The following is a 20,177-nucleotide window of genomic DNA, read 5'->3' on the forward strand; positions in this document are numbered from 1 at the left end:
CACACACACACACACACACACACACACACACACAGAGCTTGGGTCACAAAAATGAGAAAATCTGTATATGCTGGAAATGCAAAGGAACACCACACAAAATGCTGGAGGAACTCAGAAGGCCATGCAGCACCTAATGGAAAAGAATAAACAGTTGACATTTTGGACTGACAGTCCTGAAGAAGGGGTTCGGGCCAAAATATTAACTGTTTACTCTTTTCCATAGATTCTGCCTAGCCTTCTGAGTTCCTCCAGCTTTGTGTGAGTGTGTTGCTATGTAGCTAGAGTGCCGAAGATTTTCGCCCAGTACCGTATGCAGTATTGCGTCTTACCAGTTAACAAATAACACTTAATACAATTGAGCTAATACAAAGCTAGGTACTCTTATTTCTGTTTCCTATCCACCTTCCTAGTTTATAAATATGCAGTACTGTATATTTATAAATCTAGCTATATATATGCGCCTAAGACTTTTGTACAGTACTGTAAATAGTGAACCCAACAATGTTAATAGCTGAACATTACTATGTAGATAGTAAGGCTTATGGGAACTGATATAACATATGGAAGGATTACTTCACTCAGCCCCTCTCACCAGCCTCCTCCGTGTAAGATTACAATTAACCTTTAAAATCTGCACTGTTAGGGAGTATTCTGGAGTTCTGTGAATATAATTGATATTAATTTAAACAAGAACCAGGCTTCATTTCTTATTGTACACATAAATAAGTTTAGGAAGTTTGCAATTAGCCTTCTGTTTTTTTTAGTAAACTGTAGTTGAAAGCATAGGCTGCTCCACAGACTATGAGATTGCATATGCACAAGCCAAATGTTCAGGTGATTGGGATGTGTAATTGGCCTGCATCAAACCAGGCAACATAGCTAAGTTATTTGCACCATTGTGACAGATTTCAAGCTGGCAGATCAGATGGGTGTTGTCAATTAGAGTACAAAACATGGTCACAGATATTGGCGATCAATAGTTTTTGTGTACTTATGAAATTTGTGTACTCAGAGACAACCCTGACAACATTAATTCTGAATGTCTGGGATTTCTGCCCTCAGAAGCTTTTAGACGATTTGTGTGAATTACTTTGTGACAAAGGTGTTTGAACATTCAGATGTGTCTGTTACTGTAATATGTAATTCAAAGGAAGCATTGTCAACCCCAAAATTGAATTGTAACTACTGGAATTGTATTGTAACAGCTACTGTTATCTTTCATCTTAAGGTTATAAAAATATGATGGATCGGTTTGTGAGCCTCTACTGAGAGGGTCTCCAGAATGATGCCTGCCTGTTGTGATTAATAAAGTCTTCTATATCACCAGCTTCAGTGTTTCTCTGGTGCATTTGATCAAAGTCACATTTGTGGGCTCGCTGCGATGTGTTCATGACCCATTATGTAGCCTACAATCTCAGCTGTCTTAGGGGGTGAGGATTTTCAAGAGTAGCACCCACACTTACATCTGTTCAGGTCAACAACCATGGGATCACAAAGTGTCCAGGAAGGTGGTAAAGAGCTGAAATGCTAGATACGAAAGTGTAGTATGTGTGCATTTGTAAGGGAGCAGGTGTGTACAATTCAGGTGCTTCTGGTGTCACTTGAGCGAGATCTGCTGGAGTTTGCTACACCGATACAAGCCAACACATGTAACATTGATGCTGAAAAATGAAAATGATCCGACGTAAGCTGCATTTATTGGTGGCACCATCTGCTCATTTCCTTCATATTTAGTTCCCAAAATGTCTTTTTGATAGTCAATTGAATCACAATGCTGCCTTCTCAGTTTGAAGTCCTGTTAAATGCCTCACTCTCAGATTCATATTCATTTTATTACATCGAAGTGTACACAAAATGCTTGATTTGCTTTAACAAACAACACAAACTAAGGATGTGCTGAAGGTGGCCTACAAGAGTCATCACACATTCTGGTGCCAACATAACATTCCCACAATGCTCGGCAGTACAACACAGAACACAATACGCAAGGAAAGAACAACACGCCACGTTCCTAACTCCCACCCATCATCTACACACAACCACAGTTCTCAAACCCCAGAATAGTTCATCGCTGGACTCCAGCCTCCATATTCGTTTCATTTGGTAGGGGTTTTCTTTTCACACTTCTCACTGGTTTTTGTCAAGATGAAGTGTGGCCCGGGTGGGGGCGGGCGTGAGTCTGCCTGTTTGGGAGCCGCGGTTGAATCACTCTTCACCTGGCATCTTGTCCACAGCATGGGTGACCCTGACTTGGCATCATCTGATGGAGTTCTTGAAGCATGCAAGCCTCCACATGATATCAACATGTTGATCCAGGTCGTGGAGGAGGCTCCAATAGACAACAGACAATAGACAATAGGTGCAGAAGTAGACCATTCGGCCCCTCGAGTCTGCACTGCCATTCTGAGATCATGGCTGATCATTCACTATCAATACCCAGTCCCTGCCTTGTCCCCATATCCCTTGATTCCCCTATCCATCAGATATCTATCTAGCTCCTTCTTGAAAGCATCCAGAGAATTGGCCTCCACCGTCTTCCGAGGCAGTGCATTCCACACCTCCACAACTCTCTGGGAGAAGAAGCTCTTCCTCAACTCTGTTTTAAATAACTGACCTCTTATTCTCAATTCATGCCCTCTGGTACTGGACTCTCCCAACATCTGGAACATATTTCCTGCCTCAATCCTATCAAATCCTTTAATTATCTTAAACGTTTCAATCATATCCCCTCTCAATCTCCTCAATTCCAGTGTGTACAAGCCCAAAATGGACCCACCTTGATTGGAAACTTTCTCCTTTATCATTTTAGAAAGAAGGCAATGTATTATTCAAAGAAACACTACTTTTAGTGGAGGATTTTAACTTCCTTACACATTGGAACTGGACTAGGGATCTTGTTAGCTGTGGGACCAACAAAACAGTGCATTATTGGGGCACGCTTAACTCAGCTTCTCCACCAATGTAAAAGCGATAGGTTTCCTCACAAATTGAGCAGAACAGGGGACAAAATTCAGCTTTAGTTTGCATTATTTTAGGCAGGAGGCACTCAGCATATTTGTCGCTACCTGCGCACCAAAGGACAACCCAGATTCACTAACTCCTCACTGGATGCCAAGCTGGTCGTAAGGGCTCTAAAGACAATCAGATGACTGAGGAACCCTACAGCTGAAACCAGGGTTGCACGTTATGAGATGACCCTGGAGATGTGTCTCCCACAATCTCCCCTCACACCAGCCCCTCAGTGAGCGCAGTAGCATAACGCACGCTGAGCTCAACCTACACATAACGCCCTGTAAGGGCATTCATTCCGCCGTTCATTCCACTCCATCCACTACAACCATTCATCCTTGACCTCTGCTTACTGATGGATTCCTTTGTAGTCTTGCAGTTACCTCCAGCTTCTGTTTACTTGTTACAAAAATATTTGGTGTGCTGCTGGCTTTGGTCATGTCACCCATTCCTCAGAATAAGCAACTATGTTTTCAGCTGGTGTCTCTTAGTTCTGATGAAGGGTTTGGCACGAAATGTCGATTGCTTATTCCTTTCTATAGGTACTGCCTGTCCTGCTGAGTTCCTCTGGCATTTTAAGTGCTTTACTCTGGATCTCCAGTATCTGCAGAACTTCTTGTGTTTATTTCTTACCTTTGAGCAGCTAACCCCTAACACTGCTTAGGAGGATGGCATAGATTGATAAGGGTGGAATGCCATGTGATGAAGGTCTCCTTCAAAAAGCGATGCCGTGAAAAGGCTCATCCATTATTAAGACCATGAGATAGAGGAGCAGAAGTAGGCCATTCAGCCCATCCAGTCTGCTCCACCATTCAATCATGGGCTGATCCAATTCTTCTAATCATCTCCACTCCCCTGCTTTCTCACCATACCCTTTGATGCCCCGACTAAGCAGGAAACTATCTATCTCTGGCTTAAATGCACCCAATGACTTGGCCTCCCCAGCCACTTGTGGCAACAAATTCCACAGATATACCACTTTCTGGCTAAAATAATTTCTCTGCATCTCTGTTCTAAATGGACGTCCTTCAATCCTGAAGTAGTGCCTTGTTGTCCTAGACTTCTCTGCCATGGGAAATAACTTTGCCATATCTAATCTGTTCAGACCTTTATTAAGAACTCCATTACACAAGGCATGCCCTCTTCTAATTGATACCATCAAGGAGGAGGTATAGGAGCCTGAATTCACATTCTCAATGTTTCAGGAACAGCTTCTTTCACTCTGGCACCAGAATATACAATGAACTCGAGAACACAACCTCACTATTTTTTTGTGCTCACTTGTTCTACTAATTACTGAATTGAATTGAATTGACTTTATTTCTTACATCCTTCACATACATGAGGAGTAAAAACCTTTACATTACTTCTCCATCTAAATGTGCGATGTGCAGTCAAGGTAATTTATAACAAATAGGACAATCAATGTAACATAGAAATACACTCAAGTCAGCGTGAGTTAATCAGTCTGATGGCCTGGTGGAAGAAGCTTTCCCTGAGCCTGTCGGTCCTGGCTTTTATGCTGCTGTACCATTTCCCGGATAGTAGCAGCTGGAATAGATTGTGGTTGAGGTGACTCGGGTCCCCAATGATCTTTCGGGCCTTTTTCTCACACCTGCCTTTGTAGATGTCCTAAATCATGGGACGTTCACAACTACAGATGTGCTGGGCTGTCTGTACCACTCTCTGCAGAATCCTGTGATTGAGGGAAGTACAGCTCCCATACCAGGCAGTTATGCAGCCAGTCAACATGCTCGCAATTGTGCCCCTATAGAAAGTTCTTAGGATTTGGGGGCCCATACCAAACATCCTCAACCATTAGAGTTGAAAGAGGTGCTGTTGTGCCTTTTTCACCACACAGCTGGTGTGCACAGACTACGTGAGGTCCTCAGTGATGTTGCTGCCGAGGAATTTAAAGCTGTTCACCATCCCAACCCCAGATCCTACGATGTCAATAGAGGTTAGCCCATCTCCATCCCTCCTGTAATCCACAACTAGCTCCTTTGTTTTTGCGACATTGAGAGAGAGGTTGTTTTCTTGATACCACTGTGTCAGAGAGATGACTTCTTCCCTGTTGACCAGCTTGTTATTGTTTGAGATTAGGCCAATCAGTGTAGTGTCATCAGCAAATTTAATTAGCAGATTATAGCTGTGGGTGGCAATACATTCAGAGTAAAGGAGGGGACTTAGTACACAGCCCTGAGGGGCTGCTGTGTTGAGAGTCAGAGGGATGGAGGTGAGGAAGCCCACTCTTGTCTTCGCCCACCTGGGCAAGCCGGTGAGCACTGTGAGGATCATGTTTTTTGACTTCTCCAGTGCGTTCAACACCATCCGCCCTGCTCTGCTGGGTGAGAAGCTGACAGTGATGCAGGTGGATGCTTCCCTGGTGTCATGGATTATTGATTACCTGACTGGCAGGCCACAGTATGTGCGCTTGCAACACTGTGTGTCAGACAGAGTGGTCAGCAGCACTGGGGCTTCACAGGAGACTGTCCTGTCTCCCTTTCTCTTCACCATCTACACCTCGGACTTCAACTACAACACCGAGTCTTGCCATCTTCAGAAGTTTTCTGATGACTCTGCCATAGTTGGATGCATCAGCAAGGGAGATGAGGCTGAGTACAGGGCTATGGTGGGAAACTTTGTCACATGGTGCGAGCAGAATCATCTGCAGCTTAATGTGAAAAAGACTAAGGAGCTGGTGGTGGACCTGAGGAGGGCTAAGGCACCGGTGACCCCTTTTTCCATCCAAGGGATCAGTGTGGACGTAGTGGAGGATTACAAATACCTGGGGATACGAATAAACAATAAACTGGACTGGTCAAAGAACACTGAGACTGTCTACAAGAAGGGTCAGAGCTGTCTCTACTTCCTGAGGAGACTGAGGTCCTTTAACATCTGCTGGACGATGCTGAGGATGTTCTACGAGTCTGTGGTGGCCAGTGCTATCATGTTTGCTGTTGTGTGCTGGGGCAGCAGGCTGAGGGTAGCAGACACCAACAGAATCAACAAACTCATTTGTAAGGCCAGTGATGTTGTGGGAGTAGAACTGGACTCTCTGACGGTGGTATCTGAAAAGAGGATGCTGTCCAAGTTGCATGCCATCTTGGACAATGACTCCCATCCACTCCATAATGTACTGGTTAGGCACAGGAGTACATTCAACCAGAGACTCATTCCACTGAGATGTAACACTGAGTGTCATAGGAAGTCATTCCTGCCTGTGGCCATCAAACTTTACAACTCCTCCCTCGGAGTGTCAGACACCCCGAGCTAATAGGCTGGTCCTGGACTTATTTCCACTTGGCATAATTGACTTAATATTATTATTTAATTATTTATAGCTTTATATTGCTATATCTCTACACTATTCTTGGTTGGTGCGACTGTAACAAAACTCAATTTCCCTCGGGATCAATAAAGTATGTCTGTCTGTCTGTCTGTCTGTCTTACCACCTTACTTAATTTATTTTATATATGTATTTTCTACAGTAATTTATAGATTTTTATCATTATGTATTGCAATGTACTGCTGCTGCAAAACAACGAATTTCATGACATATTTACTGTAAGTTCAAATTCAGTTTCAGGTTCAGTTGTCATTCAACCATACGTAAATACCCATGAATACAGCTAAACAAAACAACGTTTCTCTGGGGTCAGGGTACAAAACACAATACCAACAATCATACACAGCACAAGGCACACATAGCACATACAAGATATCAGTAAAATACAGTCACACAAAAAAAATCTCGTCCAAGAGCTGAGTCCATGATTGCAGCAGGAGTCTGCAGTTGAATACAATATGGCTTGTCTTCTATCAAGCTAACACTGCGGAGACAGCACCACACCTGAAACTATGGTGAAGCGCACTGACTCCAAAGCTCTCTCCTGGGTGACTGTAAACAGGCGACACTGTGGCTGGAGGCCTAGTACTTGCTGGGACTGAGGCCATGTCATCCAATAAATCGACGAATTGGTCATGCGGCATTCCACATTGACAATGTCCAACAGGGATTTACAGTCTTAAGAAAGTGACTAAGACAATCACTGGCTGTTGGACTACACTCTGCCTTCATGCACTGTCTCCTCTGATGCCCCTCTAAAGCAGGCAGCACTGATATTATGCCAATGATATTAATCTTGACTTTGATTCTGATTCAGAAGCCTTAACACCAATGGCATTTTCAACACCAGATGAGCACTCTCTCCTATGCATAGTCAGAGCTGTAAATCCAGGCACACTGTTGTCCTGTATGATGTGATACATGATGAAGTAACACACAACAAGCTTCACAAATGAGGTGTTTTTTTCCTGCCTGATATATTAATGAGTGCCTAACAATGTAGTTTACTTGGCAGGGCTGAGCATGAATGCAGAAGCTAGCACTGAACTTGATCCAGCAGGCCTTAGTACAAGAGACTGTGAGGATCTGCTTCCCCCTGCTATTTTACTCTGAACTCTGCCCCAGTTCCACCCAATCCTATTCTGTTCTGTGGCATCGCTCTAGTGTATTTCAGGAGCTTTTGGATGCTTACAATCTCTGTGCTGTGCTAAATCCCCGAACTGCAGGAAGCCGTTAGCACATTTAAATTTGCACAAGAAGGGCTTCCCAATTTGCTAATCATGCCTGGATTAAATGGGAAACCAGACTGTTCACATCAGGTTTCTCACTTGCCATCTGTTTTAGCAGATTTTACTATTTCTACCAACTGAAAAATCCACCTGTTCTCAGGATTTAACATTTAACACTTTCAGATGGAAGGTAGCAATACATCATATATATTTTTCAAGAAACTATATCATAAAACAAAATTGTCTGTCTGAATGAGGTGACTTATTGTTTGTAAAGATTTTTTTTTACAAAACTACAAAATATATGAAATATATATATCAAAACGGTTAACAATTTCAAATGAAAATACAGCCACTGCTATCAACAAACACTCAGTTCCCTGAGGACCCCACTGTTCTTGGAAGTCACCCACTTTACCCATAGTGACTGCATACTCCCTCTCAAAGGACACTTGGAAAAGGGGCAGGCAGTTGGCTTGGGCAGAGTCCTTGACTGCCCTCTGCCTGGATCCATGAAAGGTTTTCTTGTTGAGGCCAAGGAGCAAGCCCAGAAGTATAACCCTTGAGCAACCCAGCACCCTCCGTATTTGGACACTTCGATAGATATTTCTGCCGAGGAATGAACAGGCCTGGTCTGGTTCAGGCAAAAGAATGTTAAAGACCTTGTGTGCAATAGGAAGAGAGGAGCAGCACCTCAGAGAAAATATATGATTGCAAATGATAATGTACACTCCGTCAGTGGCTCAGGGTTTAACTAATGTTAGAGCAGACATTTATAGAATACCTACGAAATGGATTTTAAGAATTGCTTGTGGTTAAGCCCACTATGGAAAAGACAATTCTGAACTGGGTGCTGTGTAATGAACCAGATTTAATTAGGGAGTTTAAGGTAAAGGAATCTTTAAGAAGTAGTGATTGCTATGTGATAGAATTCATTGTGCAGTATGAAATGGAGAAGCTATTATCCGATTTATCAGTATTACAGTGTAGTAAAGGAAATTACAGTGGTATGAGATAGGAGCTGGCCAAAATTGATTGGAAGGGATGCTGGTAGAGCACCAATATCTGGAGTCTCTGAAAGTAATTCGGAATGCACAGGATAAATACTTCTCAATGAAGAAGTATTTTAAAGGATGCATGAGGCAACGGGGCTGACAAGAGAAGTCAAAGACAACATAAAAGCAAATGAGAGGGTATATAATAGAGCAAAAATGAGTGGAAAGTTAGAGGATTAGGAACCTTTTAAAATCCATTCAAAAGCAACAAAAAAAAGAGGAGAGGAAAGATGAATATACAAAGATAAGCTAGTCAATCATAAAAAATTATACCAAAAGTGTTTTCAGACATTGTGAAGAGTAAACCAAAGTTGAGAGTGGGATATCGGACTGCTGGTAAATGATGCTAGAGAAGCAGTAACGGGGACAAAGAAATTGTGGATGAACAATAAGTATTTTGCATCAGACTTTACTGTGGAAGACACCAGCAGTGTGTTGGGAAATTCAAGAGTGCCGGGGCCAGAAGTGAGTGTAGTTCTATTACTAAGGAGAAGGTGCTTGAGAAACTGAAAAGTCTGAAGTTAGGTACAGTACTGTGCAAAGCTGAGGCACATATACTGTACATAATGAGGGTACCTAAGATGGTAGCTGTCCAAAAGTCTTAGGAGAGGGACGCCACCACTGTTTAAGATCATTACTGTAGTTCAGAAGTCGCCTATAGTACAAGCTAGTCTGCTTCAAGGTGGCAGATATTCTTTTCTGAGTGGCAAAGTGAACCAGATGAACCATCCTTCAGTTTCATGGTAACTACTAATAATGCTATCCTTTTATTTCAGAAGATTGGAAGAGAGAATAAAGAACATCACAACACAGTACAGACCCTTTGGCCCACAATGTTGTGCCGATCTTTTAACCTATTCTAATATCAATCTCACCTTTCCCTCCTATGTAGCGCAGCCCTACATTTTTCTATCATCAAATTTCCTGTCGAGGAGTTTCTTAAATGCCCTTGATGTATTGACCGCTACCACCATCCCTGGCAGCATGCTTTAAGTGTCCAGTTTTGTGTAAAAGAAACTTACCTCTGATATTCCCACTGTACTTTCCTCCGATCACCTTTTAATTATGCCCTCTCACATTTCCACCCTGGGAGAAAGTCTCTGGCTATCCACTTGATCGATGCCTTTTATCATTTTGTACACCTCTATCAGGTTATTACTTTTGCTCTAAGTGAACACGCCTAAGTTTGCTCAACCAACCTGGATATGCTTTTCAATCTGGGCAGCATCCTGGTAAAAATCCTCTGTACCCTGTCTAAACCTTCCACATCCTTTCTATATAATTAGCTGACCAGAACTGAACATGATACTCCAAATATGATGTAACCATAGATCTGAAGCTTTACTTCGTGTCTCTTGAAATCAATGCCCCAATTATTGAAGGCCAACACACCCTATATCTTAAAAACCCTATCAAATTTCATGCTAACTTTGAGGGATATATGGAAGTGGAAACCGAGATCCCTCTGTCCCTTCCCACTGTAAAGTATCCTGCCTTTAACTTGGCCCTTAAATTCAATCTTGAATGGTGAATCACTTCACACTTTTTTGGTTGAATTCCATCTGCCACTTCTCAGCCCAGCTCTGCAATCTAAATTTCTCACCCACTGTGGTGAGATTTCAAAAGACATCTGTCCAATAATTTAACCACTATTGTCTTCTTAATGAGCTGAAAAATCACTTAATTGTCTGAAACAAAAGAAAACTGAAGACCATTGGAAATAATTGGTGATGATCCTCAGCATAATGTAATGTAAAGTCTGGAGAATGGTCCTCAAATAAAATTCAGCTGTGCGCTAACAGTTCCCAAGCTGGGCAAGCAGGTTCACTTGGAATATATGTAAACCATGAGGTCCTGGGTCATGAAGTGCTTAAGCATGTAGGGAAGAAATAAGAAATGGAAAGCAATTAGACCAATCTGCTATCATGGGAAGTAAACAACTTTGTTTCTGGTTGGGAAGAAAGCTAACTTCTGAATGTAATTTACACCATTAACAAGTAGAGTTATTTTGAAACTGGATGTGTGAGCTACATGTGAGCACACTGGACGTTTCCTCTGACTGGGATTGTAAACAGTGCTTAGAACCCTGAGTGCCCAAGACCAACCATGACTCTATCGCAATGGAGTCCTTAGTAGGCAGAAGGATGTGAGACTCACTGCTTTTTCAATATGTTAGCAACTTGTTGCTTTATTAATATACTAATGTTTTTGTTAAAAAGGCCATCAATATTTAGTAAATTGTAGCCTTTATTATTGAAGTGTTCTTTCCCCATCATTGTGACATATATGTACTTTGACAATGAATTTACTTTGAACTTTGAAACTCTCAAAATTTGCTTGCATGCCATTACTTCTTGTGTCAGCACTAATATTTATTTCATCTTGCTGCTGCCTGTAAGGGGCTTGAATTATCCCCTGGTGACTGTGTGGGTTTCCTCTGGGTGCTCCGGTTTCCTCCCTCAATCCAAAGACATACTGGTTGGTAGGTTAATTGGTCATTGTAGAATTGCCCCTTGATTAGGCCAGGATTAAATTGGGGGATTGCTGGGGCTGCATAGCTTAAAGAGCTAGAAGGATCTGTATGTCAATTAAAAAAAAATTCTTGTAACCTATTGCTCTTTCTTCTTCTGATTCAGCATATGTTGGCATTACTGAAGATTTCTAATAAGCATTAAAGTATGAACACTGTCTTTAAACATGACTCACTTACTTACTGCCTGTTACACCACTGGGGTTTAGGGCAGTAATGAAGGCACCCCATCTCTGTCTATACTGTCACTCTCATATATATGACGATTCTTCATTGCTCTTCCCGTAACAATTTTTTTTTGACCAGTCAAGGTTGTTGGCTCTGAGCTGAACCCCTGAACCTAGAGGACTAGTGGACCACTCTTAGTCTGGCCTCTACCCTTTGACGTGGTTGGCATGGGTGACCCTGCCAAGAGCCAAAGCACAAGGCCCAGATTCCAGTCAACATAGCTCTCCAAATCATTGTCATGTAAGCCTCTAACCCCTAAGACGAGGTTGTGGATCTCCTGCAGGCTTTAAACAGAAGGCTTATTGTGGCAGTCTGCCATTTCAGAAGAACATGGTAACACGTGAAGTGGAGAAGCAGCCAAGCTACTATGAGTGACTTCCTTACCTGTGAAGGGGTCAATGACCAAAGTGCTGTAATGGCAGCTGAAATATTATTTCAACTTCACTCAGTGAAAATGATGCAGGGGCATTATGCATATGCAGTGTTAATGGCAGAAACACAGAAGCTGCGATCACCTTTCTTTTCATTTCTCCAAAAGGGACAGGGTTACCAAGCCTCTCCAGTATAATCTTCAGAGATCAGTGATTAGATGAGATTTATTTATAAATTCTTCTCATGGTAAATACCTTGAACATGTTGCACATTATTGCTCAAGGTGTGAGTAAGTGCACAATTGCTGTTAGGCAAAGTCTGTGTTTTATGAGAAGTGATTTTATATGCATGGATTATAACTACCTCTAATAAATATTTTAAAATATATCAAGTTCAAAGTAAATTTATTACGTATACACTAAACAGATTTGTCTCCTTATGGGCAGCTACAAAACAAAGAAATCCAATAGAACCCATTAAAACAAAAGAAAGCCATTGAACAACCGATGTGCAGAGAAAAAAAATGCAAATAATAAAAGTTATTTACAAATAAATAATGTTGCTGTTGAGGTTTGAAATCTCTGCATCCATGTAGGTTCTTTCTGTGCTGATTGGACAGGATGCTTGCACTCCATCCTTCCTTTGCCTTTTCCATATATCACTTCCCAGCTTCAAAGTTCACCCTCCACTTCCCCACCTATCCAACTTGCTCCTCATCTGTATTCACTTATCTTCTTCTGGTTTGTACACCTTCTCCTCTTTTTTGTTGTGGCATCTTCCCCCTTCCTTTCCGGTCCTGATGAAGGCTCTCAGCCTGATATGTCGACTACTTATTCACCTCCATAGATACTGCCTGACTTGCTGAATTCCTTCAGCATTTTGTGCGTGTTCTAATATCTGCAGAATCTTTTGCGTTTGGTGGAGAGGAAGCCATTTTGGTACACTACTGATCTGCCCAGATCCAGTGCTGCTTTATAAAAAAATTCATCATCTAGCTTGCCGCCACAATTAAATTGCCAAATGGTCCTGCATTGCAGCACATATCTACTGGATGAGCAAACTGGTTGTGGGAGGTTGACTTACAGGTTGCTTTTCACCACCACTAATAAAAAGAAGATCCAGCCTTCAACACAGTTCATGTCTCTCCTGAGAGAAATCAGTTGGGTGTTGTGTTTATGTCACATATTCTAAATTAAAACTGGTGTCTTTGTATATTGAATGGTATATTGCATTTTGTATGTCTTATTGTCTGAAATTTGATGATACAATTATTGTTCATAACATCGGCATCTTAGCTGAATATCACGAACATTTTGGACTGGAATGCATTCATCTGATAGAAATGCACTGCTCGCTTCTTCATAGCCATATGATTTAAAAGTGCAACTCACAAAAAATGCTTCAGCTGCAAATCTGCTGGGGTTGTTTACTGTGTCCAGCGTTCCCAACGTGGCCTCCTCTACATTGTTGAGACCCGTCATATATTGGGGGACTGCTTCGTCGAGCACCTCCTCACCATCTATCACAAGCAGGGCTTCCCGATGGCCAAACATTTTAAATCTGGCTCCCATTCCCGTTCCAACATGTTGGTCCACAGCCTCTCTCGTGCTAAAATCAGGCCACCTGCAGCGTGGAGGAGCAACACCTTATATTCCACCTGGGTACCCACCAACAGGATGGCATGGATATCTATTTTTCCTTCCAGTGAACAAAATTTACCCCCTCCCCTTCCTCTCTTCCCTACTCTGACCTTTCATTTCTTCTCACCAGACTATTACTTCCCCCTGGGTCTCTTCCTCCTTCCTTTTCTTCTATGGTCCACTTTCCTGTCCTATCAGACTCCTTCTTAACCTTTCCTAACCACCTGGCTTCACTTATCACCTTTTAGCTATCCCCCTTTTTACTTGGGCATTATTCCCCTTCATTCTCGGTCCCGAAGAAGGGTCTCAGCTTAAGATATCCAATTGTTTATTTATTTCCATAGATGCTACCTCAACTGTTGAGTTCTTCCAGCATTTTGTATATGTTGCTTTGGATTTCCAGCATCTACAGGACTTCTTGTGTTTCTGATTTAAAATTGGGCTGATTTATTTTAGGACTTTGACAGCAGAAATGAAGTGTCACTACCACATAATGACAATGATATCAATTAACAGTCAAATGATTAGCTCTAACTCTGCAGCTGAAATACATTACTGCCTCAAATTAAAATAATCTCAAAACCTTTCTCCTTCAAGTTTCATAATGCTAAATATTTCAATGTTCTTGGCACTTTTGAATACAAACTTTATCACCATACTGAATCTTATGTGCACTGTCAAAATTTTACATTTTAATAAAAATTAAATATTCCTAAATATATCATTGTTGAATTCAATAATTCACTTTGCCTAGGTTCAGTAGTAAACTCAGTAGGCATGAAACACAACTATTTTGCAATCAGCATCTTTTTATTAGATCACTCTCATATAACATTCCCCTCTGGTAATAAAAGTGATAGAATAGTAATTTTCATTTAAAGTGGTTTGTAGCTGTAGACATCATGAGGAACTAATTATTCCGTTATGGAAAGCCAAAATGCATAAGTAACAAGTAATGATGTTTTTGTTAAACTGACATTTTAAGTTCTATAAAATTGGACAATTTCAACAATAGGTATTTAGAATAAATTTGTTTGTGCTGAAGCATAAAACAAAAGTTTTGAAAAAAGACCAGGTAATATGTTATGAATAATAAAATGGCTTAGGCTGAATTTTCTATCTTCTATCTTAGATTCTATCTTCTATCTTAAGATTTTCTATCTTAGACTATTTTCTATCTGGAGAAGATGAATTTCAGAGTTGTATACTGCATTCGTACTTTGATAATAAATGAACCTTTGAACCTTTCCACCTATGAAATTCTTTAGCAGATTGCATAGGTACTTCCATCCATCTGCAAGCCAGAATTATGGGAATTGACACAGATGGACTCTTCTTAAAATTATGGGACATAAATGGCCTTGAATGCTGGATACAATGTTTTTTTTTAAACTCATGGCTTTAGGACAAAATCAAAACTCAGTGTAATAATGCCATAAAAAAGAAAACAGAAAGAACGAATGAACATAAAGAAAGAAAAATAATTAATTAAAGCGGTTTTGAAAATGTTCCACAAGGTCTCACATTAAAGAAAGTTATGTTAGAAACTATTAAATGCTCCCTAGCTTATTAGCTGTTGATGTGATAATATATATCACTAATTGCATTTCCTTAGAATTGTGTCATCACCTCGACCATATATTTAAAAAATCTTGGTTGCAAAAGTTTTCGCATATTGATAGAAGATGTAAAATATATAGAACAATATTTCATAGTTCTTTGTAAATATCATACCTTGAGAGTGTCTCCTTGTGCTAAGTGGAATGTTCTGGCCGAGATATTAATTCCTTTGCCTGCTTGCACTTGTATGCTGTACACGCACTCATGGTTGTTTTCGTAGTTCAAAGGATAGTTGGGAGACAGCAGAATTCCCTCGTTGCTTGTTATGGATGTTCCGCATTCAGCTGTAGTTAGAAGAAAATAGTATTTTTAATATAACAACTCTGAGTAAAAAACAGCTTATCTCATATATTCACTGCATTGTGGGCACTGAATTCAACAACGTATTATACTTTGGTATTGTACTAAAGTACATCATCATTTTAAAATTGACGGGCAATTAATAATTTGCACTAAGTTAAAATGGAGAAATTATTTATTCTGCACTGAAAAACAACCTCATGCAAACATTTACTCTTTTCCACAGGTGCTGCCTAGACTGCTGAGCTGCTCAGGAATGGTTATTACCCCTCAACCATCAGGCCCTTGAACCAAAGGAGATAACTTCTCTTGCCCTTTCATTGCAATGTTCCCACGACCAATGGACTCTTCATCTCATGTTCTCAATACTTCTCGCCTATTTATCTATTTTTTTTTTGTATTTGCAGTTTGTTGTATTTTATACACTGGTTAAAGGCCCAATGTCTTTCATTGATTCTATTATGGTTATTATTTTATTATGGATTTATTAAGTCAGCCCACAAGAAAATGAAACTTAGGATTGTAAATGGTGACATATATGTACTTCAATAAAGAATTTACTTTGAACTTTGATGTTAACATTTAGAACAAAAAAGTGCAAGTATTGACCTGAAACATCCTTCCTATGCTATTTCTGACTTTTTCTGCTTTTAATTCAGATTTACACCTTTCAAGGAATATTTGATTTTTCACATTCTAATCAAGGATGTTGAATAAATGGAACTGAATTGGCTATTAGACAATTAAGTCCACGTGTGTTATTTCAGTGGAACTAAAAACAATTTGTATGTTGTAAAGCTTGCATATTTTTAGTACATGCAACAAGCGGCAATTTTTTCTTTCAGATATAAGATTTACATAAGATTTCAATGTTTATGAACTGGATTTCACAGCATTTGCTGAGGCCAGTGATCCACTTGGACAGATGTCAGGTCAACTAACACATTGATGACATATCATTCGCCTTGGTCTGAGTTTGGAGTTGGAAGACAATACTGAAGATCAAAGACTGAAGTCAGCGAGTCCAGAAGTTGGAAGAATGATGTACGTGAGGTCATTGCAGGCTGAAGGTATGGAGGAGGCCTGCCTTGGGGATTAGAGAAATACCTGTGAGTGAGTGGATGGTAGGGAGGAAAGGGGCTTGTTTTGTTGTTGTTGTTGCTTGCATTGCTCGAAATACTGTGGGCATGCTCTGTTGTGCCAGAATGTGGGCTGCCTCCTAAACATCCTTTGGCTGTGTTGGTTGTCAATGCAAATGGCATATTTTACCATAGATTTCAATGTACATGTAATAAGTAAATTAATCAGAATTTTTTTAAAGCATTGCGTGCTCTAAAAATTATTTACCCAGACTGAATAACATCTTGTAAAATCATAATTTCCTCACATTTGGACTAGATGATTCTAGCTAGGACCCACATTGATCCATTTGGCTTCCACACAACATTCGATGCACATTTACAGGAACACAATCTGGCGGTATGGACACACGATCCCCTGTCAATGATCTCAGTACACAAAGACCGAGAAGGACACCACTTAAACTGGGACACCGCCAAGGTTCTCGCTCAGGCAAACGTGAAGCAAGTACAAAATGTTCTCTCCTGATAGCTCCGTAAACAAGCATCAAAGTAAACACCATTTATGAACCCCTAAGAGCCAAAGAAACACGAGCCAATAGATTTCAAAGGTCAACTGAAGGGTTAGACAATTAGGACCAAAGCAAGCGAACAGGGACCTTTATAATCGTGAGTGCTGCCAGAGTGAAACACGAACAACTGTGCACTGAGGATGTCACCTCAACTGGTGATGAAATGTTTGTAAACGAATTGCCAAGCTCAGCGAACATTGCTACATCAAAGGTAGCACATAGTCCGCAGCACAACCTTGACCATTCACTGGAGTCAGGAGAATGGCTGCACATGACAATGACATAGAAACACGAAGCATAGCCTACTGAAATTCCTCCATCTTTTATACATTCATTACGACAAATAGACGGAGTTTACGAGTAGCGACCTAATGCCGTAGGCTACATTTGTAGTACTGTGCACAGTCTTGGTCACCCTGTTATTGGAAAAACATTGCCAAGCTTAATAGAATGAGAGGTGACCTTAAAGAAGTTTACTTAAATCATGATGGTTGTGGATAATGTGGACTTCCATCATATCTTGTGCAGGATTGGGAGCCTATAACTAGAGGACCTAGATGTAAGATAAAACGGGAAATCTAAAAGAAGCCTGAGAGGTGTTACGAATTCCCATAACTGGATCACTTACCAGCAAAGATAGAGAGGTCCGTTGAAATCTGATGGTACTATTTTTAAAAGTATTTATTGATAAAGGGCACAAAAATAAGATTAATGCAAACATACAGATAATATACATTGTCAATACTAAATCTAGCGCGCGGGTGTAATAATAATCAATAAGAAATTGTTCTATCGTTGTCTAGGGGATAATGTATTGTCCGATGGAAAGATAACAGTCACTATCAGTTCGCTCAAGCTGCAGCGTTGTTGGGTTTAAAAACGATGTGGTTCAACTTGCCCCATGTCTTTTATGATGCCAATCCGTTGAGTCAGGGGAGCGGACTTCCCCGTTGTCAGCTAAAAGCTGTTTTCCATTGGTTCCAGCCACCAATTCCAGCCACGGAATCGAACGCACGTGGCTTCCTTCAGATGACTTTCTGCTGTTACGTGGTCGCTTAATGTTTCTTCTGGTGCGTCTGAAGGGGTTGTTCCCCAGACCCTCTTCTATACTTCCTCACGGGGTCTCCGATGTCAATCAGGTTGGGATGATGCAATCCCTCAATCAGACCACTCTGGTCATCCCCTGAGGGGCTTCAATGAATAGTACAGTACTCAATACACAACTTGGTCTTCCGGAGACAATGGCCATGTCCCGTAGCTTTACATCGCCGGGGAAACGAGGCATTTTGCACGTCCTATTCTCATTTCCTGGGCCCCTTGACCCAACCCACCGGTGATCTTGCGATTCTCACAAAGGAGGGGGCTACGGATGTAACAGAGGTAAACTTCTTCACACAGAGGGTAGTGAGTAGCTGAAACGAGCTGTCAGAAGAAGTGATGAGGCAGATACAATCACAACATTGAAGAGACATCTGGTCAGACACAGGGCTTGGAGGCTTACGAGCTAAATGTGGGTGATAGGGATGACATTGTGGTCAGCATGGACCAAGTGGGCCGAAAGGCCTGTTGCCATGCTGTATAGCTCCTGGACTATATGACTTCAATATTTTGATCACATTTGACAGACTCATATTCCAATATTTAAAATGTTAGCACAATCGTATTTTTCTTGCCCCATTATTACCTGCAGCATATTTATTTTATGTACCTTCATTCATCAATCTACGTTACCACCACAATAATAATCCTGGATACTCACACGGCTTTGGGTCACATATATCAGTGGACTCCATCAAAACAGGCAATTATGTGGAAAATGGTCAGATACAAGTCCATCATAAGGAGAAGAATTGGGCCACTTAACCCATCGAGTCTGCTCCGCCATTTCATTGTGACTGATCCATTTTCCCTCTCAGCCCCAATTTCTTGCTTTCTTCCCCGGCATCCCTTCATGCTCTGACTAATCCAGAATCTATCAACCTCTGCCTTAAATATACCCAAAGTCCTGGCCTCCACAGCCATCTGTGGCAATGAGTTCCATAGATTCATCACTGTCTGACTACCTGTCTGCCTTTCCTTCACGTCTTCCCTGGCCTCCACAATAATATGGTATGTGACTACCTTGGGAAGAAGTCCTTCAAGATCTGACAATCTTCCATTATTCTGAGCTCAGCAGCGACACAGCAACAGTTGATTTTCCATACAGGTCCTGTCAGTTTTGAACTCTGCTCAGTTTGAGTCTCTCCACTTTTTTTTTAAGGTAGCACGTATAACAGCATGCTCTCAAATTCACATTTTTTTAGATGGGAAACTGGTACTTGCGTTTTATGCAATAATATTTAAAACAATGAAATGGGTCCAACGTAAGGTCGAGCTATGAATTTCAAAGAGGCAAAGGTGCAGACAGTAGCTTGCCAGCCTAACATAGCAACACCAATGACCTAAAGTATTCAAGTCTTTCAGACCCCACCCCACTCATGGATAATTTTAATCATATCAATAGCATTCTAAATATTAATATATCATGAAAAATTCATGTTTTAGTTCAAGTTCAAGCAACCATATATATGTAATCTGGCAAATGAAGCAACGTTCCTCCAGACTAAGGTGCACAACATGATACATAACTCTTAAAGTAATATTACCATAAGAAAAATTAACAAATAATTAAAAAAATCCTGGAAAATTGACATATAGCTTCAGGTACATTTAAGACACAAGTTTAAAATTAAACAGCATAAGGTACTAGTGCTTCAAACGCGATGGATTGGGTGGTGGCTGGGAGTTCAGTCGTCTCATGGTCTGGGAGAAGGAGCTGTTTCTCAACCGAACCGTTTTTATCTTAATGCTTGATGGCAGGGGGTCCAACAGATTGAAGATCACCAAAGGTTCTGTATAGACCATCTATCATACCATAATTTTTTCTCTGAGGACCATCACCTTGTCGTGGCGGAGAGGCTTGCGAGTTCTTGAGATCCCGCGAGTGACGCCGTCTGGAGCTCAGCTCCTCGTATGGTCACCCATGGCAGAATGGTCAAGGGGTGGGTTCCAGACAAAGAGTGACCCAATCAGAACCTCAGTGGCGGAGCTGGCAGAAGATGACGACACATCACAATGGCATTGAAGGGGGAGGAAGGCTGCACCAGTGAAAGGTCCCTAGTCATCTTGCATTCCATGCCACTGGATCCTGACC

At 41.1% G+C, this 20,177-nt stretch overlaps 1 protein-coding gene across 1 annotated transcript in view; it reads right to left on the bottom strand.

Annotated features, from left to right (window-relative positions):
* The window catches only part of csmd3b (CUB and Sushi multiple domains 3b), a 2,186,187-nt gene that overhangs the window by 450,923 nt on the left and 1,715,087 nt on the right, over positions 1-20,177 (bottom strand). The window contains exon 22 of the mRNA XM_059983996.1: positions 15,148-15,317. Coding sequence (XP_059839979.1) covers positions 15,148-15,317 — 170 coding nt within the window. The remainder of the gene's footprint in view (positions 1-15,147; positions 15,318-20,177) is intronic.

Source organism: Hypanus sabinus, chromosome 1 (assembly GCF_030144855.1).
Source record: "Hypanus sabinus isolate sHypSab1 chromosome 1, sHypSab1.hap1, whole genome shotgun sequence".
Lineage (NCBI taxonomy): Eukaryota > Metazoa > Chordata > Chondrichthyes > Myliobatiformes > Dasyatidae > Hypanus > Hypanus sabinus.